Genomic DNA, 22,536 nt, shown 5'->3' on the forward strand with positions numbered 1-22,536 from the left:
CTATTATGTGGCTGGAGGTGTAACATAGACTCGATCCATTACAATCACAACAGAACTGTCAGAACTCCGATCGTCAATACAACCAAGTCTGCTGACAAGTGGAACCCCGCCCTAACTACGGGTACCTAACCCCGAACTCTTCTTCCTCATCTTCCCCCAACATCATACGATCATACGATATCAACATGCCAGACTATCCCTACGATCTTGGTGCCTACGGAAAGACCATCACGACCAGCAGCCCAGAAGCTCAGATATGGTTTAATCGTGGTCTGGTCTGGGCATACGCCTTCAACCACAAAGAGGCCGTGGTATGTTTCAAGCACGCAATTCAGCATGATCCATCCTGCCTGATGGCCTACTGGGGCTTGGCCTATTCCACCGGTCCCAACTACAACCAACCCTGGAATTTCATGGGGAGTGACCTACCCGCCGTGGTGGAAACGACATACCAAGCAGCATCCAAGGCGTTGTCGCTTTCGTCAAATGCAACACCGGTGGAACAGGCCCTGGCCAAGGCCATCTCCACCCGCTATCAGAGTAATAAGCCTGCTAGCATGGAGCAATATCAGATCCAAAACATTGCATATGCCGATGCGATGAAGGAGGCATACGATCAATTCAGCGATGACTTGGACGTGGTTACTCTATACGCCGACGCCTTGATCAGTCTCACGCCCTGGAAACTGTGGGATCTCGTAACCGGCAAACCAAACCCAGGCACTCGCACCATGGAGGCAAAGAAGGTGCTTGAGATCGCCCTTCAGAATAACAATTCCTCGAAACACCCTGGACTCTTACATATGTACATTCATCTCATCGAGATGTCCCCGTACCCAGAACTAGGCCTGCGACCAGCAGACCACCTCCGCGAACTCGTCCCAGACGCAGGCCACATCCACCACATGCCCTCTCACCTAGATGTTCTAGTCGGAGACTACCGAGGCGCCGTCCGGGCCAACCAGCGCGCCGCCATCGCCGATGAGAAATTCCTCGCACTGCAAGGCCCAATGAACTTCTACTCCGTCTACCGCATGCACACCTACCACTCCCTCATCTACGCAGCCATGTTCGCAGGGCAGAAGAAAGCCGCCCTCGACGCCGTCGACAGCATAGAAGCAACCCTACCGAAAGAACTGCTAGTCGCCATGGCCGACTACATCGAAGTCTTCATGTCCGTGCGCGCACACGTCATGGTGCGCTTCGGAATGTGGGACGAGATCATCGCGCTGCCCCTGCCTTCAGAACCAGATCTCTATTGCATGACGATAGCCACGCTGCACTACGCCAAGGGCGTAGCATACGCAGCGACCGGCCATCTATCCTCCGCAGAGCGCCAACGCGAACTATTCCGCACAGCGCGAAAACTCGTCCCCGAAACGCGCCTGGACTGGCCGAATAAGTGCGTCGAGATCCTGGGCGTCGCAGCCGCCATGTTGGACGGCGAGATCGAGTACCGGCATGGGAACTACAAGGTGGCTTTTGAACATCTGCGTCGCTCGATTGAGCTCGACGATGGTCTCGGCTATAGTGAGCCTTGGAGCTGGATGCAGCCTACGCGCCATGCTTACGCGGCGCTTTTGCTGGAACAGGGTCTTGTCGAGGAGGCGGCGGCTGTGTACCGCGCTGATCTGGGTTTGGATGGGACTCTTATTCGGGCTAGGCAGCATCCCAATAATGTTTGGGCTTTGCAGGGGTATCATGAGTGTTTGGTTCGTCTTGGGAGGATTGATGAGGCCAGGGTTATTGAGCCGCAGTTGACTATCGCTCTGGCTGTCGCTGATGTCCCTGTCACGTCTTCGTGTTTCTGTCGGCAAGTGTCGGTGGGTAAGAGCTGTTGTTCGAGTTTATAGGTATCGGGTATATACATCTACCTTATTGTCACTTGCTTCAGGTCAATCATTTCTTAGGTACCTAGTGTTGCTGGGCTGCAATTCGTAACCTCAAATATCTTAGCACTGCAGCCACCCACCACTTGTGTTATTCTTGGGATGATGGTGATGTTCTTATTAACACAATTTAGCTCCCTTTACATACTCTCGCTGTGTGATTGGGGCAATTCGTAGCAATATAGCCTTGCCAGTTGGCCAGAAGCTCGCCAGTTGGCCGAAAGTTTGCCAGTTGACGGGAAGCTCGCTAAACGCGTCTGAAACTCGGCACAAGTGGATACTGACAACTGGACAGAATAGTTTGGTTGATATTTTATTTAAAGGTACTGTACACATGTCCTAATCAATTTTTGTATACTGTGTATAGTTAAGTTAACATTTACAGGAACCTCAACCAGCTGCAAGCCTGCAATTGACCGCCCTAGAGAAGAGCTCCCGAAGGCTTGGGAGGTTGGTATCAACGAAAGCCAGTCGCCCTCTTGTCGGGTGCCGTCTTTAGCCTGGTCGATATCCCAGTTCATACCACCCATGGTGATTCCGGGGTTTGGTTAGACACCGGCACATGCTGGCTTGCAAGACCAGCGACATAAAACATGCTCTGTCTCATAGAGACAGACGGAATAGATCTAGGACCCTGAGAGGGTCCATAGACGTCGGTTGAAAACACACCCGGGAGTACTCCACATGCCATTGTCCGTTTGGCAGCTGGGTCTCTGTAGGTTGAGGGGTATAGAGAACTCCCCCGGCCACGCCTCATCTCCTTCACGAAGGTCGCAAGCCGGGGTGTTCGTCTCGATGTCTCCCGAGGGCGTATCCTTAAGGAGAGAGCCATTTGCCTTCACCCAGACCTCCACATCGCCCTTAGAACCCGCGGTTCTAGCCGCCCGACCACAGCCTTGGACGAAGTCGGTAAGAGACCATGCGCCGAGGAAGTAGAGGATATACCCCACGTTCGCGAAATCAAACCCAGCGCCTATAGCACTAGTAGCCGCGAGAATTGGCTTTGCACCACTCGTAAACAGCTCCAGATTCTGCGCTCGGGTTTCCTCAGCCAGACCAGCATGATAGCCAGTAACGTTGTCACCATATAGCTGGGAAATGCGGTCGACCTGATTCTTATAAGGAAAGAAACATATCACCTGGCCCCCGTGGTCCCGCCCTGATGTACCTTGTCCACCCCATTGAGCTCTCTAAGATTGTTGCCGCCCTCTCTAGGCGTTGGCGGGGGGCATACGCGTCGACGTAGGGCGCCCCTAGACCTAGAGCATCAAGCTCTGCCTGATCCATGTCCAAGTGGCTCATGGTGAGTACTTGCAAGGATCCGAGATCCTTCATATATAGGAGTGGCTGTCCGAGGAGGCGCCTCGGACGAATACCATCCGGTGTATCGTACGCCTCACTTATGGAGTGGTCTAGGACCCACGGAACTTTCAGTTCCCCGACCAAACTCAACACGTCGTTGCCTTGGAGAGTGCGGGACAGGCCAATGACGTCTGGTATTTTACCATACTTGATGCCGGAGCACTTGAAGTCGCCGAAAGTCAGATTCGTTCCCTGGGTCTTCAGGGCCGCCCCCAGGACTTGCCCGAACCGCTTGTTGAAAGCGGCCTTGGAGACTTTGCTCGTCCCCAACAGGAACAACATCTGGCTCCATCTGGTGCGGGCCGGGGCTGACAGGACTTGTAGTACTGCGGCCAAAGGCCTGGGCATTATATAAATATAAGCTGCCTCGACCTGGTTCTGAAAGTTGGGCCACGGGCCCAAACTTCCGACATATCTGAGCCTGTGGAGTGGACATCCATGATGATTACCAGGTCCACTTGGTAGGGTCATCTTCCCAACCAGACTGTCTGGGTGGCTTAACTAAACGCCAGAGGACAAAGGTCATGTCGGAAAATTGCTCGTCGGGATCCTCGAAGCGCACGGGGCCGTGGAAACCTCCAATATGCCTAAAGATGGTTAGCATATTCTGTTTTGTAGTATACAGGTTGTATATCACATACATATCCCCGGTTGACTCGTAGATAATATTTCGCAAAAGAGGGAACCCTGGCTGCCATCCACAGCGCTTCAACTCTCTTAGGTTTGTCAGTATCACTCTTAACACGCTAGAGGGGATTCTGTAAACATACTCCCAGACCTCGCTCGCGGAACTTTGTGCAGACGGCCTTGTGTAACTGCGCCGATTCAGGTCTCCAGAACTGATTTGCATCAAGTGGCTTCCCCCTGACCATTTCCCACACAATATGTGTTATGTGGCCGCCTGGAACTAGGCCGTTCATGTCTTGCTGTCCTTGATCGTAGGCGAGGAGAGTTGGGACCACAGTACACCGATGTTTCCCGAGTTCCCTCAAAGCTCGTAGCTCCCTATTCCCACGGCGTGGAAGTGCCTGTTGTTGTAGAACCTCAGGGAGCTCGGTCTCTGTTCCGGGGTTAAGAATCTGAAAGTAAATTCTCATGAATGCCTTCTTGCTTCTGTCTTTCGGACTGTAGCAAAGGTACTTGGACATGGCGAAGGAAGGCCCGCCACCCAGCTCCATTTCACGTTCGGTCGGTCTAAAGAAATGCTCGGTGAGCCTCTCCTCGAGAAACCACTCCTGAGGCGAGGGGTAGGTGAAGGCCACTTTTCTGCCTACGCAAAGTCTTAGAAAGATCTGGATATCCCATGAGAGACATGTTGAGATTTGATGACAAGAGTGCAAAAAGAAAGAGAAAAAACTGAACAGAGATTAAAGTAGGTAGAGTGAAGAGAAAGAAAATGAGGTGAAGGCGTCACAATGACTTGATTTCTCAGTCTCGTGGATCAGGCACCGTTTGTGTCATCATATGATCCTACCTAGTACAGTGAGTTCTGTGTAGCCTGGTCGGCCCTGTAAACCAATGACCACAGCTTACATGTAATAGGCTGGTGCTCCCACTCTTTCAGAACTAGCCTCACGTTTTGTATTGTACTGGAGCATGATCAGGCGTACGGGACACGGGTTCTTGCCTCATCCGGAAAGAAGCGCCTGCATAGCCATTACGATACTGGTTAGGCTCCAACAGGTTAATAGAATTTTGATTGATTGACTGCATGTCAGAGACTATTGAATTGCACGATGTGCACTAGTTAGCGAAATTCGTGAATACCTAATGAGCAGTGACCTTGAGTGAGCATCCCGAGGTCCATCAATCCATGTAGACCAACCTAAGAATGCCCTCTGATCTGGTCACACTTACCTACACCTGCTCACCTGCAGTGGACCTAAGCTTGAGCGTCCTCATACAAGCTCAGACAGGATAGCTCCAGGGGAAAACAAGTACATAGACAAATCTGGAACATAGACTGAGCCGCTATTCTATTACAAATATAAAAAGGGGAAGCAAGAGCGAAATCAAGAGAGATACATCGTACACCCACGAAAATGGCCTAAGACTCCTTTATGTACTTCCCTCAACGCCTTCGGGAGACGGAGTCCCGGTGTTAACTGCCTCTACCTCGCCACTATCGGGCTGAGGCAGGGTATCCTCGGTCTTAGGCTCTACCTCACTAGCCTGTTCCACCTCATCCGGCTGTTGTGCGGATAAGAGGGTAGAGCTTGGGCGGGACTTCTCTGGCTCCTTGGCGGTTTCAGGGAAGATCTCCAAGAAAAGGTCCGGCAAGAAGCGGCCGAGACGTTTCCGAGTCTCGACCCAGAGCTCTTCCTTGCTTGGGTCTTGGGATGGTGGCACGAGGTAGCCGCTATCAGCCATCACGAGAAGGATGTTCTTCAAGCTTTCGGGGATTGCTTCCGCCTAGAATACGAAAGAAATTTTGTTAGATGGGGGTGGCCTTTGTGTGTTCGAGCTGCAGTGGACTTTTGACTTACAAGACTATCACCCTGACCGCTGTTCATCATGCGATCGAGGATGTCCAGGATCCTGAGCCAGAGAGGAAGCACGCCCGTGCGGTTGGGCTGCTGGTCAAGGAAGCGCAGGAAGATCTTGCAGACGAGCGTTGCGGCCTGGAATCTGGTCTCGCTCATCCCTACGGGGTCGGAGTGGTAAACCTCTGGCTTCAGAAGAAGTAGGACAAGTGGAAATAGGATTTCGTCGAAGATGCTAGTCCACTCCTTGTCATCGCTTGAGACCAGTTCGGCGGATAGAAGAGATCGCTGTAATGTGGAGATGGCGTGGTGTCGGATATCGCGACACGGGTTGATGCATTGACTGGTCAACGACTGGAAGATGGGTGACCAGTAGGCGGCCCAGGCTAAATTGGGACATATCAGTATTTGGCTACAAGAGTGATCTTAAAGGCGCATTATTACCTTCGCTCTCCTCGAGGTGAGACTGTTTGATAAGAACCGGGACTCGTCCAGTCAGGTGATAGATCAGGCCGATTGCCTTGACGCCGCGAGTCACGACTTGGTTCTCACTATGGGCGGGTTCGTCAGTATCAACACCGCTGAATGAATGGATGGTCACATACCTTGTCTTTGCTTGCTTGATGCCCTTATTACGACGGGCCTGAACATCTCTGTGCCGTTCTTCGATGGAACCTACACGTCCGGCACTGACGAAGTCGTTGGCCAGGCTGACTACAAACTCGTAATTATCGGCGGTGACGATATCGGGCATCGACTCGACAATGCTTTGGAGGAGATCGAAGACAAGGGAAGCGACCGCCTCATGTTGGTGGAGTCTTTGGAGGATTGACCAGAAATCCGGAGAAATTGTGATCTCGTTTCGTAGACGCCCTGTATGAGCAATGCATCTAGAGAGACCCTTCACTGTGGGCGTAGCCACGGTTTCCAAGATGTCCTGGTCGAATCCAGAAATAGCATGCAGCACAACAGGTACCCGCATGAAGTGTTGGTCCTAGAGACAGGTCAGTACAAGATCATAGACCTCCAAGGCCTGGGATGAAGCGGAGTGCATACGTGGCTCAAGCGTAACAGGTTCAAGAGGTAAGAGACAACACGAGAAAGAGCCAGCGGATGGAGATTCTTCGCATCGCGCACAAGTGTTTGCAGCGTTGTTGCCAAGTTTTCACCAAGAACCTCCAGGGTCTTCTCATCACGAAGTGTCAGCACAGTTGCTAATTCCAGAACGAAGATCATCGCGGGATCATATTTGGGCTGGTTAGGATCCGTTCTGCTGCTTGCAGCTCTTGAACTTGGTGTCGGCCGTTCAGGTTTTACGACAATGACTGCTGGTGCATTCTCTTCAGGAAGCGAGGACAGTAAAGCCTCCACGAGCATCTCCAATGAAGATGGTGGGAGGGATCTATAAGATAGTTAGCATCCTGGCCACGATCCGTTCAATGCAACATGTTCACTGACTGGATATTTCTTAAGATCTCGGGTATTGAACACGCTGTGACACAATCCACTGTGCAAAGTGTGTTGTCAAGTTCTTCATCTGAGGGTTCAGGGGGATCATCTGCTGCGTAGCTTGAAAGGTAAGATGTAAATGCAGATAAGATTCCCGTGTCATTGTTGCGTCCATCCCGATCGACCACCTGTGACGGAGGTTGTAGTGGAATTGGTGAGATTTCAAGCTCCGCCGTGAGCTCGGCATCAAACGGCGGGATAAGAGAGTTGATGAACAGGTTACTCAAAATACGGACGATGTAACCCCAGCTATGTTTGACAGCTGCCTCGTTTGAGGAGAGGACTCGGAAGAGCACCACTGTTGCCAATTGTGCTCTGAAATCTCGGCCAAATTTGACGGCCAGCTCGCTGACCATCACACTTTTCTGGCCTACCTGGACCTCTGTGTTGAGTGCTGTGCTCGGTGGTTTGCTAGTAGCCAAAGTGCTAATCGATGCGAGAGAGAAGATAATACGATCAAACGCCTCAGTCAAGCCGTAGCGAGCCGCGATCTGTGCGCACTGGTCGAACCCATTGACAACACGGGAATACACTGCATCATCTGAAGCAGACATGAAAACATATGAAAGGGTCCCGATCACTGGCTTCCACGTAGCTTGGAACATTTCGGCATCATAGACGTTGGTCTCTCCAACTATGACGTCGCCGGTGGTTGAAGTCTTCAGCAACAGTTCCTTCCAAGCATAATCAAATGCATGCTTGTTCTCATGTTCGTCGGGCAGAATAATTTCGTTCGTTTTGATAGAATCGTAGATATCCTGCAGGAATTCCTCCGCAAAATCTCCACCCCCGTTGACGCCTCGCAGGTTTCTTGCGAATCCAGCGCAAGTCATGCGGTTTTGTGACTTCACATTGGGATTGTATAATTCGGTGTTCAGCATGATGATGGCGTATGTCAAAATATAAAGTGCATCTTTGTCGGCGATACCGTCAGGCTTCACTTTTTCCATGTAATGTTCCGCAAAAGTCGTCACGATTCGCTCGATAAGAGGCGACTCGCCGGGGAGACGGAATGAACTGAGCAGTTCGCGAAGTGCTTCAACTGCACTGCGTCCCGAGAAGTCGAGAAGATCCACGAAGGCGCCCAACAACTCCTCGTTGTCACGCTTGGAGATGTACTCTCCTAGTACCTTCTTTGACAAGCGCGAAGTTCCTTTCAGGAACCGAGCAACCAGAACAGGGTTCTTGGCGTCCTCGATGACACCATGGCCTGCAAGGAAAGCGATTCCCTTCTTAGGGTCCTCATTGAACATTTGCGCTCCCTTGATGATAAGCTTCTTTGTCTGGCGTTGTTCTCTCAACTGTTCTAGAGGAGGATAGTCTCCCTGTATCTGCTCATCGTCCAACCGGTCGTAAATAAATTGCACATAGCCCAAAAGCGCATCAAGACATAAAGGGGGTACATTGGTAGTGCTCCAGGTCGCAGAGTCGGGGAAAGCGTTGCGAGAGAGCAATCCAATCATGTCCTCACACAGATCCGCCCGGTCCACTTCGCAGTCGTAGTTGACGAAAAGCTCTACCATAAAGCTAGGTATGCGTGACAAGACGCCAATGCTTTCAACCATTGCTTCTCTGGTTTCGGGTCTTCTCGATCCACCCTCAAGGCCCAACTTCTGTCGATCTTTGACAGGCACAGGTGTCGACCTGCCACTACTGGCCTGTGACGGTGGCGGTTTCACCAATTTTGGTGCTTGTGGGATGCCTTCGTAAAGCGATGGGTCAATGCCAGGTTCTCGGGGTATCTCCACACGAGGATGCAAGCAAGCCACCAAGTATGAGATATAAAGTTCTTGTTGTAATTTCAAAACTGGCCGGCAAGTCGATAATAATGTGCCAGCGACTCTCAACGAGCCAGTTAAGATAGCCATTTGTTCGGACCTCACCAACTGGAAGAGATAACGACACAGATCATCCTTGGCCAGGGCGGCCAGACTCGGATGGCGAGCAATGGAAGGACCTGCCACCTCCAAAGCGACATCAATGATGCGGAGTGCCATCACCCGCATTGCGTCGGTATGTTGCCGGTTATGAGGATCCAAGAGGTCGATCAAGACACGGAACAATTCTCTGATGGACGGCAAAGAATAAGGCTGAAGCTCCGCTTCGGCATCTTCTTGCGGGCTCGGTGGCTCTGCTGCTGCGCTGGTATTTCCGGCTTGCTCAGGTGAACCCTCTCGGCTGGTGCTGCGTTGGTCTGTGGCCGCTGTGTCTGCGCTATTGGCTGACAGGTGCTGGGATGTTACGGTGTCCCCGTTGACCGACGGGTCCATCTTGAGACGAGATGATGGGTCTTCTTTTGTATCTTCGTCTGCGAACGGTTTCGGGCCTGCGGGAACTTCTTGGTCAAGATGCGAGAGCCGCATGAAGATCACTTGGCACATTTTGATCATTGCCATCTCGGCAGATCTTCGCAGTACCTCTGACAGACGACCTTGGCAACACATGCTTAATCCTGTTTCCATCATCTCACACACACTCTCATCGCCCAAAAGCTCGCCCTCGGGTCGTGAAAGTATCCCCTCCATCAACTTCAGAATCCTCAACAGGACTATCTCGTCCGCCGACGAGTCGCTAGCTTCGAACCGACAGTGTGTGATTGCAGCGGAGAGAAGTTGCATGGCCATAGGGAGCCGCGGAGAATTGGGATTGATGATATTGTAGGAAAGGAATTTGGTGATAGAGACCAAAGCGATAGAGGTGATTGCGGCGGAGGTCGAGGAGGAGCGGATGACCTGTAAGAATGGGTGAAGTAAAGCCGGTGTATCGAAAGTTCGGATATCTTTGCAATCTTTTAGATCGCTTCGCAGTCGTGTGAAGGCCGATATCAACGGATTGTCCTGCATGCTCTTGCCCTTCTTCCCTCGCAGACCCCATCGATTGGCCAGGACATGATCTTCGTCGGGACGAAGCGTCGATTGACCATTTCTGCGGGGATTTGGACTCGGGGGAGCTGAGGTATCCCGCTCATAGACACGAGAGGCTGCATTGCCGCCCAAGATGGCGGAGACGGAGGAATGAGCCCAGCGGGCATGCTTGCGCATGGACGAGGTGACGGTGATACATTCAGTGGTCACCAAAGCCACCGGATCGATGGCAATTTTGAGGGGCAATTCCATAGTGGGGTCGAGCATCGCAGCAGATGCTCGCTGTTGTGACACCATTTTGGAGGTTGGAACGAAACAGCTGGTCTCTCGATCATCATACTGCTGCTTGCCTCATCGAGGTTAGCGTCTTCCCCGCCGACTGACCGCCTACGCCAGGGGGTGTAAGTAAATGTTACCAGAATTCCAGTATTAAATGACGCTCATTGGATGAATGTGTGTAATTTTCAGTCTTGATGGACCATCGGGTAATGGACTGCATCCATGGATTCAAAATGTTTGATTTCGTCAATGTTGACCTCCTTCAACGACACAAGGCAATGTACTCTATGCCTAGGAATAGGGCAATCAGAAAGATAACTAGATAAGAGGATACAATAAAGGCTTGCTAGATTGATATAAAGTAGATGAAGATGTATGCAATTATCAGCATCTAGCTAATATCTCTGGCAATCACCGACCTACATGGTGGCTGACATAGGTATTTTCCGAGTAAACAAAGATGGATTTTCGAATCGACCACGGTTATGAAACGATCTCTTCCGAGCTTGTCCAACAAATAATGCCATTGTCTCTCACACACTGGACAGTTAAACATCGAATCAAGCCTCTGTACAACAATTTGAAACAGTTACCATATACATCTTCAGCGAATCATGCAATGTGACATGTCACACTAGTAGTGCCTTGCAGCAGCTGGGGATCGCAACGATAGCAACGGTGTTGATAGCGTTGGCCGGACAAACATAGTAGGGTAAACAATAAAAACAAAGACAGAAGCACTTTGAAAGAGAATCTTCTAATTCCTTCAAGACCGAGTATCCAGGTCAAGACTCTCGTTCAATCTCTTACTGTTCTTGTCAGCCTCAGGTCAGGCGCTAATACCCGCTCTTGAGCTATCGGAGAGCCTATCGCGATATCAACCCACCGCTTCTCTATCCCCGCCTCAAAACAAACGCCTCCCCTCAACCTGACGATTCATCTTATTTCTCCCTCGGGGGATCTTCCTTTCCTTTATTTTTTTGACACCACTACACGTGCTTACCCCAGCGCGATTCTATGAATTGAGTGGGGAGTTTGCTGTTCAGCTTCCATGGAGGGGAGCGCGAATGTTGCGATCGCATCACTAGAGGATAACATATCCTACATGCGATCTTAAGCTGTCCTTCACTCAATCTACCTAAGAACAATCCTTTCATTTAATCGCAAACATTGCCTCATTTACGATCTCCTTCACTCGCTATCTTACCGCATCCCGTCGCTCCTTCTACGCCTGACCTCGACGCCTTTCATTTGTTTATCGCGCCCGAAAGCGCCTGCTCGATCGCTCTACGAACTCCGCGCCTGCGTTGTTAGTGCATCAATATTTCGTCATGTCCGCAATCGCACCTCCCCCCGCATGTCCGACACTGGCAGACTTGCCCCTCGAACAACTCAGCCTCTATCATGTCGTCGACTCATGTTTAGCATCTATCTTCGTGTTCTATGGCGCCGTCTCCACAGCCAATGCCACTGTGAGCAGCTCGCGCATACAAGCTCATATATTCACACCTGCTGGTTTCCACAGCTACCCTCGAATTACGGTGTCCCCGGCAGCCCCCGTGTATGCAGCAGTCAACCATCTACCCCGCGAAAAACAAGGTGATGAGGTGTGTCGCGGATTGGCAGTCAGCATGCTGAGGTACTTTGCCGAGTTGTCTGATCCGGTCAAGCGCCACCTGAACGGGGTGGCTCGAACTGGGAGACCAGGAGGAAGGGTCCCCAAGATGTTTGATGAGATGCATGCCGCGGATCTCGCCAACCGTATGATCAAGGTGGATGACCCATCCGAAATCATTTATGATCTTCGCAGCGCATACCAGGAACGCAAGGTGCCATGGATCGACATCGATGTGGTGCTTCCCGCGGGTACCATAAACGCATCAACCCGACGTGAAAGCGCGGGATCAGACATCGACGAGAGCCAGAATCCCCAGTACGGTCCCTATACACCTCTCATAGAGGCTCTGGGTGATCCTATGTTCTTGCCAACCTCTCGACTGAAGCGTGCGCCCTCTCAACCGACCAATGTCAGCAAATCGCGACTATTTGCACGAAGTCAGAAAGAAGCTCTTCGTCTCACGATGTGTGAGCTGGTTGACACTGAGGAGAGATATGTTGCGAAGCTGTATTCTCTGGTCCATGAAGTGGCGGAAGAGTTTCGACAGAAGGCCTTGGCCAAAGGTCCCTCGAGTAACAGCCCCGACGAAGCAGCTTTGGCGGCCTTGTTTCCACCATGCTTGAATGAGATCCTGGAACTCAACCTCGGATTCCTCGATGATATTCGACAAGTGCTCGATGAAACCGAAAAAGACGCCATTGCAGATATTGGTCAGGACACGGAACTCCCTTCCCTTCGTCGAGGTGTGCCCAGAGATCGAACGGATCCACTCGGAGCACTGGCATTTGCGAAGGCCCTCTATCAATGGCTACCCCAATTTTCACAACCATACGGGGACTACATGCGAGCACACACAGGCTTTACCCAGACTCTGAATTTGTTCATGCGTGATAAGAGCTCCAGCTTTTCGAAGAGAGTTTACGAGACCGGAGAGCAAAGACTGCGCTCTTTGCTGATGGAACCCGTTCAGCGACTTCCTCGATACAGTCTTCTGATCGACACCATGACTAGTAACCTGCCGTTGGTTCATCCTGCTGTGCGAATCTTGTTGAAAGCACGAGACATCGTTAAGGATATCTGTGCGCTGGAGAACAATTCACCGACAAGCCACGCTCAGAGCCTCCAACGCCTGAAGGAGCTTGTCAACGGATGGCCCGCCAAACCCCTACCGGAAGGTCGGCTGATCACGGCGGTCGACTTCAACGAGATCACCTCTCCCTACCATCTGAACACACGGTCGGCTAGTCATAGTGGGGGAATTATGCTTCTTTATAGGAACTGCTTGGTTCTGTTGGCGAAACCGGCCGAAAGCCGGACCACGGCCCGTGGTGTGCTGGCTGATATCGACAACGCGGCATCACCAACCAGTGATATGTCCATGTCTCTACCTCAATCAGAGCTCCAAGTTGTGAAGGTGCTGGACTTCCACAATGTGCGTTGTATGCAATCTTCATGCGGCCGGGTTCTGTTTATTGTGCCAACTTCAGTCAAGTCCACAACGGCTGAAATTAACGTTGGAGTGGATCTGCTTGCGTTGGAATTGGCTACAACCTATGAAGGGAGGGCCAGTCGATTGATCGAAGAAATTTCCAAAGCGAGGATTGAAGGTCGGTTTCCGGAAAGCGAAAGAGAGGGAGCCAAATGGACATTACGAAGTCCTCCCACCGGCGCTGCGAGCAGTGTGGGAATACTGGCTTGTGTATGTGAGGACGGCGAGACTGCCGCGCTCAGCCAGGGTCATTCATCCCCAATCCGCGTCGTTTTTGATACGCCCAAGGTGACATGTGGGCAGATATTGAAAAGTTCCAATCTTGAGGTCATCATATCAATATCACCCCCAACCGGAGACCAATACAGATTAGAAATTGATTCCGTGGTTGGATCTGGATCTACAGACTTGATTACGGTGGATTCCTTCATTCCCACACTTTCGAGACGCCGTAAGTCACCTCCACAAAAGATTGTCCATTTGCCACTAACATGAAGTCACAAAGTTCAATACTTGCTCTCGCCTCTGCAAAGCCCCCGAAACCCAGCATTGACTAATACGCTGGTTCATTCCAATTTCGAAACTCTCCGATATATTGCCAGCAGTCTCGTGACGCAGGTCAAGTCTTCACGAGGCTTCCGGCCACCCTCGCCAACCAAACTGATCTCAAATCTGTTAGGAGGCAGTCGTGATAATGTCCCCACTCTCAGAGGGCCAGGCTCGGCCACACTAGCTGGCGAATTTCCCAAAATGCTTCCGACAAGAGGCACTTTGTCAAGGTCGAATACTTTGCCGTCAGCGTTTCCCGGGAAGGACAAAGATAAGGACAGGGAGAAGGAGAAAGACAGAGACAAAGAGGAAACTGGAAATAAGATATCGGTTGTTGGGGCATCAGCCTCCAAAGGACCTGACACCCAATTTGGATTGCTGGAACAAACGTTTGCAGCGTATGTGCTCTCTCTGCAGTCTCGAAGTGGGAATATCCTGGGCCGAATGCTTCGGGTTAGGGACCATGTTGATCGGGCGCCTGTCAATGAGCTCTACAACATTTTGCTGGAAGATCCAAGCAGGATTCAGGCTGCGGCTGAAGTACCTGTTGATACGCTCTTTGTCGCGTTTGAGACGTTTTTGACAAACGCTTGGAGACGAAGCATGGGACCCATCTTGAGCTCTTCTTCTCTGAAGTGGATCCAGAGCCAATTTGACACCATGTTCCCACGAGATTTTGATGAGCAGTTCCGGAAGTTTCTCATAGACATGAGCCCGCAGAATAGACGAGCGCTAGCCGCGATCATTCGACTACTTGCGGAGCTGCTTGATGCATCTGGCAACGATGGGGACCGCGGTGCTTTGACGATGGCATTTGCCGAGGTGCTCACGGAAGACGGAGATCCCAGCCATCACGTCTCTCTTTTAGATCGACTGGTTGAAGACTTCGATAGCCTCTTTGAAGAGTTCGTTCCCGGCGGCAGCTCCGTGGAAGGAACACTGACCGGTGATACCAAGAAGTCTCACGCCAGCGCTGGGTCGGTCGGTTCTAATTCTTCCTCTTTCCGAAAGCGCTTTGGCTTTGGTATGCACAAGGATTCCTCGAGAAACGAAGGGGAAGGCAAAGTCGCAGCAATTCTCCGGACCCTGAGCAAAAAGCAAAGTCCAGCCGGCTCGGAGCCCAACACGCCCAAGGGCAGTTTGATTCGTTCGAAATCCACCGACGTGGACCCTCGCTTGGGATTCCTTCGTCCTACGTCCCGCGAGCGACCTATATCCCGTGATCGGCCGTATGGATTTGCATCCGAGGAGCAAATCTCACGGCCCGGCACCGGCTACGACAAGCCGCCTTCTCTGTCCTCCTTCAGAGGATTCTCCGAGGATAGTCTACCAAGGATACGCAGAAAACGGAGGAGCTCTCTTTCTGACTTACGACCAACTACAGCATCCTCGGATGCCTCCAGTATCTCTCCAAAACAACAGCTCCGGCCAACTACCCCCTCCAGCCGCCCTCGCGGCGAGGTGGTAACGCCAACCAAACAAACCAGGCCCCAGAGCAGTTACATACCAACGTCGCCTATGCGTGCGCAATCGCCACTACGTGGTAAATCACCAATGCGCTCCAAGCCACCAGCCAGCACCGGTTCACCCACCCGACTGGGTTCACCCATCCGGCGTCTGTCTCCACCCCGCCCTTCTACCCCGAGTAGAAAAGAGAACGTTGATCCGAGGACGGCACATACGGACCGTACAACCAAGTTCAGGCGTGATGCATCGGTATCGCCAGCCGACGAGTCACGAAGACGATCTAACGCCTCGAGCATTCCCCAACGAACTCTGGGCCTTCGAGAGCGGCCAACCACCAATGTTTCCGATATCAAGCGGCCACAATCTGCGTCTTCCTCGAAACCACAGAAACCGCGGATGCAAAGCCCGCAGAAGGTTTGTTTGCTTGTCTTTGCTCCAATAACTATTATACTGACATTGCGGTAGTTGCGCGATCGCGTTCAATTGGAAAAGAAGACCCAAGTTTCTGATCAACGGGGCCTCAAAGACGAGCTTGCGGCGCTTGGTCATGAATTACGCTCTTTGAAACTCACACCACCAAGGCAGTCCAACCCAATGAACCTCGATTTTGATTTCGACCGCGCGGACACTAGTCCAGCTTCTGCCACAGCCTCATCCCTTGAAGCTCGCATGCGCAATCTGGAAGCTCGATTTGAGGCCCTTACCGGGGAATATAGTGAACGCACGTCCGCTATCGAAAGAGACTTGGAATCGTCCTTGGTTCTCAGCGAGAAGCGCGTGAAGAAGTTGGACGAGCTTTATCGCGAGGCGAGCGCCGAGAATGAGGCTCTCTACGATCGGTTCAATACCGAGCTCAGTAAAATCGCAAAAGATGTCCGATCGGGACATGCCGAAGACGCCTTGAAGTCGCAACTGGCGAGTGCCCTGGATGAGATCGGCCGAGTCAAGAAAGAGAATTTCCGCCTGAAACGAGAAGTCGGAGGCCTCCGAGCCCAGTCAGCTGCCGTTGCACTGCTCAAGGCGAGCGAGCAACCACAAAAGCTACAACATTAAGGGCTTGCCCCATCCATTCCTTCCGTTCCTTTCCCTCGTCTCACCCAATACCTGACTCCTGTCACATTCAACTTTTCTTTGACTCTGTATTTCCACACATGATCCTCCTCACAACTTCGTCCACTCATTCATTTGCATACATATCCACAAGCCTTTCTTGTATCCATTCCTATTTCTTGTCACTTTTCCAACTGGTCAATCCACACACATATCCATCGATTACGCATGCATAGCTCAGGAGATCAAGTTTCTAACAGGGCTTGCTTTTGTTCATTGTCTTGTTTGTCTAGGAGTTGTCATGTACACTAAGCGTCGGTATTTCCACCAACTGGCCAGCCCATAAGGCGCAGCGCCTCAATATCAATCATTTTGTACATCCACTGCCACTTCAACTTGAACCTCCAACCAACATGTAGCAACTCCACCTCACTAGGCGAAGCATACTCAGCCGCATGTCCAGTTAACCGATACTCCAAAGTCGGCAACGCCAACAGCTCCCTAACCTTCAAATCCAACGGCTTTCCAGGCCTCGTATTCAACCCCTCCCTCACAATAACAGGCAACGTAAACCGCAACTGCGAAGGCGCCTCCGCCGAAAACAAAGCCTGAACATGCTCAATACTCCCAGCCAGCCGCTCCCCGCCTTTCGTCTTCACACCCCGCCGCGAATTAACCGTATCCCTACGTACCCGCTCCATATCCAATTTATGGAACGGCCGAATCGTAACGGGAAGAGGTAAAAACCGACTGAGTTCACTGACGTCCCGACCAGGCTCGCTAGGAACAAGACGCAAACGCAGCCAGTACCTATTATCCCACAGGAACCAGGAAGTGAAACTGCCATTCGGCGAGACGTCTACATGCGTGACAGGATCGCGGTCTCGCATGAAGCGCTGGCGGGATAGGAACCAGATGTTTTCGTCTGTGCGAGGTTCTTGTTTTCCTGTGTCGTTTGCGAGATGTTGGAATAGAACGCCTGCTTGTGTGAATGCGAGTTTGCGCGGAGTGTCGCTGGTTGGGGCTGTAGAGTCTGGATCTGGGAAGATGTTTGGAACTAGGGTTTCGTAGCTGCGGAGGGAGACGTGGTTGTCTGGGAATGGGGAGACTAGTTCTGTGATGCGGCGGAGGACTAGGGATTGGAGTTGGCGGGATTGGAGGGGTGAGAGGGATGCGAGGGATGGGTCTAGTGAGGCGGGGGTTTGGGGGAGGAATTGGATGGTTGCTGAGCCTGATTTTGGGTTGAAGTTTAGCAGGCGACATTGGGTGGATAGGAGGGTGTTGGAGAGGTCGATTGTTCTTTTGTATAGGGTTTGGCTGGAGCGGATTAGGGAGAGTATGGAGGGGGAGTCTAGGGCTTTGGGGAGGGAATTTGAGGATCGGAGGCTGCGGATTGCGTTGCGGGGTGTGAGGGTTGGGTCGAAGTTTGTTGGGTCGGAGACGTAGGGGATTTGGTTTTTCTCGCAGGTTTCGATGAGACTTGCTTTTGTGAAGGAGAGGAGGGGGCGGCAGATGAAGATGCCTGGGCTTGCGATTTTGATATCGGAGGAGAGGTTGGAGGTGGGTGAATTGGATTCTTTGGGGGTTGTGTTGGAGAATGTGAGGAACCCGTGGTTCCGATCGTTGAATCGCACCCTGGTTTGAGGGATTGTCGCTGGGTTTGTGCGGATTGAGGTTGTTGACCAGCTCTCGGAGACGCCGAAGATACCATGGCACTCGGGAATCCGCGCGACTTCGGGAATACCACCAAGCCCTAGGCCACTTGCGCCAGCGGAAAGTCGCCAGATGGTTGTTTCGACGTTGTCATCTTGGTGGTGGCCCAGGAGCAATGTTTCAAGTTTCAATGTATGACAGGCTACGCCGAGGGCTTGGAAGCGGAGTCGACGAGCATGTGTCTCAAAAGCTGTTGGCAGAGTGCTCGACGCTCCTGGCTTTGATGAATGGTTTTTCTTTGGATTTATTCCAGTCCAGTCCAATGTAAGGATCTGGGTTTTGATATCTGCTTCGAATGTTAGATCATCTTTGGATTTAACACTCCAGTGAAGCTCGTACCCATGTCACGAAGCCAGCTAGCAACCTTTTGGGCCTCAAGAGTGCTTTCCGGACGTGCACGGTGATCTACAACCAGTGCAGTGACAGATATGGCACCAGCAATGTCTGAAGAGCGTTCCAATTGCTTGCATAAGTATGCCAGAGCCATGGAGTCGGCGCCGCCACTGACAGCGATTCCTGTCGAGGTGCGTTAGCTATGTTCCAATATGAAAGAAACGACGGTCTCTGAGAGACCAAGTACCAATAACTCACCAAAACTCCGTGGAAGTCCCAGGAGGTCATTATCGTCGTTTTCCTGGGTATATTTGGTGATGCCGTACTTGACACGAGCACGTCGCGATCCAGACCATGCTTGCTGGAAGCAACGCTGGAATAGAAATGGAGAGATGGATATGTTACCCGTCATCTCTACTCAGACTACTCTCCCTAGATTGGAGAATAGGACCTGAATTAAAGACTATCATGGACCTTGGATGTTCATGGACAGGAGATACTCAGGGTTGATATGATCGGGCTCGGTGAATTGTATTTCCGCTGTAGACAGAGGTTTTGTGGCCGTCACGACATTTGAGGAACGTTGATCCTTCTTGTATTTGCTTCCTTTTCTCCCATCCATCAAAAAGCCTCATGGGTTTAGTATATAACTTATAATATCCTATAAAGGAGGTGATAAAAGATGAGGATTGGTATTTGCACATTTGTGAAACTAATATAATTCTGTTCAACACTGAAACTGGTACATACGACCATAGGGTGTGGAAAACAGGGCTTCCCGTCCGCTCAGCCGTACTTAAGCCCATTATAGTACGCGGCCAATTCTCAATGCGCCCTGAGCTCTAAAATGGCGTCGGATTTGATCTTAGGGTGAGTGTGGGTGATATGGGTGAGAAGTTTGGAGACTGGGGTGATAGAGGTGAGAACGGGGTGAGAGCGGGTGAGAATAGGGCGAGGATTCTCACCCAGATCACCCACTCTCCCACTTTCACTTGAGTCCGGGCCATAAATATGAGCCCCAGGGCGCATGTCTGGTCTGCTGTTCTTATTCTCTTGACACTTGGCCATTCGAAAGAAGATGCTCCCAAAGGACTTCCAAAAGAAATTTGACGAAAGAATCGCACGTGCCGCGTCACGTGGTTTCACCCGCGAATATCAGAATGAGCGGGAACACGAAGACAACTCCATATGCCTCAAACAGCTCGCTCCGGCAACTCTGGAGAAATATGAGGATACAGCAATAAATTGGGCATTGTAAGTTATGCTATCGACAGGTATAGGTCGTGACACTCATTTCAGCAGATGGAGACTTTCCCGTAAAGAAACGCCCAATGCCAATTTTTCCAAAAATGAACCTGATCCCACCCCACAGCTTCTGAAATCTTTTGCTGAAGACTACATTGCAACAAGAAAAAATCTACCCTCGCAGAAGTCTGCGTGTCAGAATTTCATTAACTTCACTTCGAGATGGGAGCGAGAGACTTATCGATCTCTACCGAAGCACGTCAAGGATGATGTTCTGAACGTAAGTCTACCTGGATCTCCTAGGCATTATTTCTTCTAACAAGTTGAAGTACATTAGGCAGGATCTGACAGTCAAATATCAACTACCCACGAAGCCACGAGAGCGCTTCATGGTCACAGCAAAGGACATCGACTACCTTCTTCGCGGCCTTTTCGGCGATGATTGGCACGATTACAAGCACGAGAGAGCACGTGTACAAACGGGGAGTGCTCTTGCACTATTTGCTGGCTCGGGTGCTAGGGCAGGTGCTGTGGTGGAGTCAAGCGCTTATCGTCATTCTAATGAATGTCTATATTATAGGGTTTGTTTTTACCTTATGTCCCCCCTCTTCCCGCCCTAGTGACCGGTCAAGCTAATAAGAGATCGACAGCATCTTACTTCCAATATAAAATGCAGCACTAATGGTCAATTAAAACGCTGGGTGACGATTGATCCTGAGTTTTTGAAAGGATGGCGCAACCGTGACGATAAAGACTTGTGAGTCTGCAGATAAGCCGCAAAGAAGTTTGAATGCTGATTCGAAGGATGAAAGACCAAAGAACTGGTTCAGAGAACATCCAATTCTCGGAATGAGCTTTGTTTTTTGGGTGATAGTGCATGGTGTAGCTGACTGCGCTTTCAAGGGGCTCAGTACGGTGACCGACGTGCTCGCCGTGAGACCTCCGAAGGGGAGAGAATCATATACGCTTGAATGGAACAAGAATAAAAAGGATCTTCCTTTCTTTAGGATGGTAACTCCGGAAGGACCCCAGCAAAATAAAGCATTGTCCTTCTCCTCTATGCGCTACAACTTTGCGAGTCTGGCTCAGCGCGAATGCTTCAAGGACCGACTGCGCGTACACGGAATCCGTGCTGGTGTTGCAAACTGCATTGACCGTGAGTCATTTTGAGTCTTCTTACAGAATCCACGCTGATCTCATTTAGCCAAGGCGTCAGAAGCGACCCGTGGCCAGGCTCTTGACCATCAAAGCCATGATACGTATATTAAATACCAATCTGTGCTCAAGTCTTTGGATATTCAGGCTTTATTCTATGACTTGGAACCTGATTATGAGTGTCGGAACATGGAGCAGAGCATGGCTCACCACAGAGATCCTAATGCTCCCCAGAGATTGGACGCGGCTGCTATCACAGCATTTGAAGAGAGAGATGAGATCAAGGCCATGAACCAGAGAATTGCTTCTCTGACTTCAGAGATTGCTGGGAAGCCCCAGCTCCATGAGCAACTTGCTGTTGAACGCGCACAGCTCTACAGCAGAAAAGCTAAATGCCTAGAAGCTTGGAAGAAGGAATTCATACAAGATTGGTGGCATTCTGCATACGACGAATATATCTCCGGAAACGAATTCACGGAACGCGACAGAACCTCTTTATTCAACATATATAAGAAGTATCTACCAGAACGCGCTCGTCTCAGAGAATCCCTTTTCACGGAAACCTCATTGGATAGCGTTATCGGCCAACAATGCCTAGAGGATATGGTTGCGCTTTGCACATCCACGGAACGCGTCGTTTACTATCCCGGACTTTTACCTGAGGAAAATCGATGTCCAATATGTTCCAAGCTTATGTCACAGTACGTATTCTCTGTCGCTTGTTGTAGGTCCCAGGACTAACCAAAGTAGAATACCATTTCAAGGGAGGGCAAAACATATCTTGCAGTGTCGAAGACGATCCCTAGGTGGCCCACAATACCAGCAACGCTATAGGAATGAGAAGCGCGCCCACAGGCGCGTTCAGCGGGATTTTGTGCAGTTCTGCTATCTTTGTGCGGAAATGTACTGTGATGAGCAAGCCTGGATTAGCCACTGCCAAAGCCACCTTGATAAACTTCACCCTCGATGTGGCATGTTGACATTCCGTTATACGCTTGTTGCCCCTGGCTTTTGTCCATTTTGCCTGGGAGATGAAGACAAGAAACCGGACGAGAGATTTCAACAGTGGCTGGCTAAGGCAACGCTTCTGAATCACATTGACAAACATCTGGACGCTTTGAGAACTTCAACAATCTGCTTCTGTCCACATCCTTGTTGCCAGAGAAAGGACTATACGGACGTTACGAATCTTCGTCGCCACTTCTTTGACGCACACTCCATTGAAGAACCGCGGTCTAACTGCGTGAGTCGAAAAAGAAAATGGCAGGCGGAACCGGAACTTTTCTCTGGAGACCATGCTCAGGCTCACCCTGAGATCTCAGATATACAAGTGATTCCCGCTTTTGAGAACCCCCACAAGAAGGGTAAAGCAGCCAGTTTCGAAGAGGGTGTGTATGACAGAGGAACTCATGGGGCAGTTCACACATTGTGACGAAAACCAGGCACGGCATGAAGTGGACGCAGGCAGTAGAGCAGTATTAGTAGAAACATAGATAGCCTTTTCTCTTGAATGAATCTTTTGTCTTATGGT

At 50.9% G+C, this 22,536-nt stretch overlaps 7 protein-coding genes across 7 annotated transcripts; 4 read left to right on the forward strand and 3 right to left on the reverse strand.

Annotated features, from left to right (window-relative positions):
* Nucleotides 1-185: 185 nt before the first annotated feature.
* Nucleotides 186-1,853, forward strand: N7515_010012 (uncharacterized protein; the record flags this gene model as incomplete). The annotated part of the gene is made up of 1 exon (XM_056670755.1): nucleotides 186-1,853. One exon carries the CDS (start codon nucleotides 186-188, stop codon nucleotides 1,851-1,853), a length of 1,668 nt encoding a protein of 555 aa, XP_056517128.1.
* Nucleotides 1,854-2,515: 662 nt separating this feature from the next.
* On the reverse strand, nucleotides 2,516-3,599 carry N7515_010013 (helicase C-terminal domain-containing protein; the record flags this gene model as incomplete). The annotated part of the gene is made up of 3 exons (XM_056670756.1): nucleotides 2,516-2,998; nucleotides 3,058-3,100; nucleotides 3,124-3,599. 3 exons carry the CDS (start codon nucleotides 3,597-3,599, stop codon nucleotides 2,516-2,518), a joined length of 1,002 nt encoding a protein of 333 aa, XP_056517129.1.
* Nucleotides 3,600-5,309: 1,710 nt separating this feature from the next.
* On the reverse strand, nucleotides 5,310-10,404 carry N7515_010014 (uncharacterized protein; the record flags this gene model as incomplete). Its single annotated transcript, XM_056670757.1, has 5 exons — nucleotides 5,310-5,663; nucleotides 5,738-6,120; nucleotides 6,179-6,728; nucleotides 6,791-7,136; nucleotides 7,193-10,404. 5 exons carry the CDS (start codon nucleotides 10,402-10,404, stop codon nucleotides 5,310-5,312), a joined length of 4,845 nt encoding a protein of 1,614 aa, XP_056517130.1.
* A 1,313-nt stretch (nucleotides 10,405-11,717) lies between these two features.
* N7515_010015 (putative Rho guanyl nucleotide exchange factor) lies at nucleotides 11,718-16,562 on the forward strand (the record flags this gene model as incomplete). The annotated part of the gene is made up of 3 exons (XM_056670758.1): nucleotides 11,718-13,944; nucleotides 13,999-15,923; nucleotides 15,975-16,562. The coding sequence occupies 3 exons, from the start codon at nucleotides 11,718-11,720 to the stop codon at nucleotides 16,560-16,562; spliced, it is 4,740 nt and encodes a 1,579-aa protein (XP_056517131.1).
* Nucleotides 16,563-16,867: 305 nt separating this feature from the next.
* N7515_010016 (tRNA lysidine(34) synthetase) lies at nucleotides 16,868-19,017 on the reverse strand (the record flags this gene model as incomplete). The annotated part of the gene is made up of 3 exons (XM_056670759.1): nucleotides 16,868-18,558; nucleotides 18,612-18,788; nucleotides 18,864-19,017. The coding sequence occupies 3 exons, from the start codon at nucleotides 19,015-19,017 to the stop codon at nucleotides 16,868-16,870; spliced, it is 2,022 nt and encodes a 673-aa protein (XP_056517132.1).
* Nucleotides 19,018-19,238: 221 nt separating this feature from the next.
* Nucleotides 19,239-19,451, forward strand: N7515_010017 (uncharacterized protein; the record flags this gene model as incomplete). Its single annotated transcript, XM_056670760.1, has 2 exons — nucleotides 19,239-19,247; nucleotides 19,275-19,451. The coding sequence occupies 2 exons, from the start codon at nucleotides 19,239-19,241 to the stop codon at nucleotides 19,449-19,451; spliced, it is 186 nt and encodes a 61-aa protein (XP_056517133.1).
* A 232-nt stretch (nucleotides 19,452-19,683) lies between these two features.
* On the forward strand, nucleotides 19,684-22,487 carry N7515_010018 (uncharacterized protein; the record flags this gene model as incomplete). The annotated part of the gene is made up of 7 exons (XM_056670761.1): nucleotides 19,684-19,859; nucleotides 19,908-20,130; nucleotides 20,180-20,323; nucleotides 20,754-21,006; nucleotides 21,055-21,706; nucleotides 21,756-22,397; nucleotides 22,448-22,487. The coding sequence occupies 7 exons, from the start codon at nucleotides 19,684-19,686 to the stop codon at nucleotides 22,485-22,487; spliced, it is 2,130 nt and encodes a 709-aa protein (XP_056517134.1).
* Nucleotides 22,488-22,536: the final 49 nt, after the last annotated feature.

Source organism: Penicillium bovifimosum (genome assembly GCF_028826915.1).
Source record: "Penicillium bovifimosum strain IBT 22155 chromosome Unknown utg000008l_segment0_segment0, whole genome shotgun sequence".
Lineage (NCBI taxonomy): Eukaryota > Fungi > Ascomycota > Eurotiomycetes > Eurotiales > Aspergillaceae > Penicillium > Penicillium bovifimosum.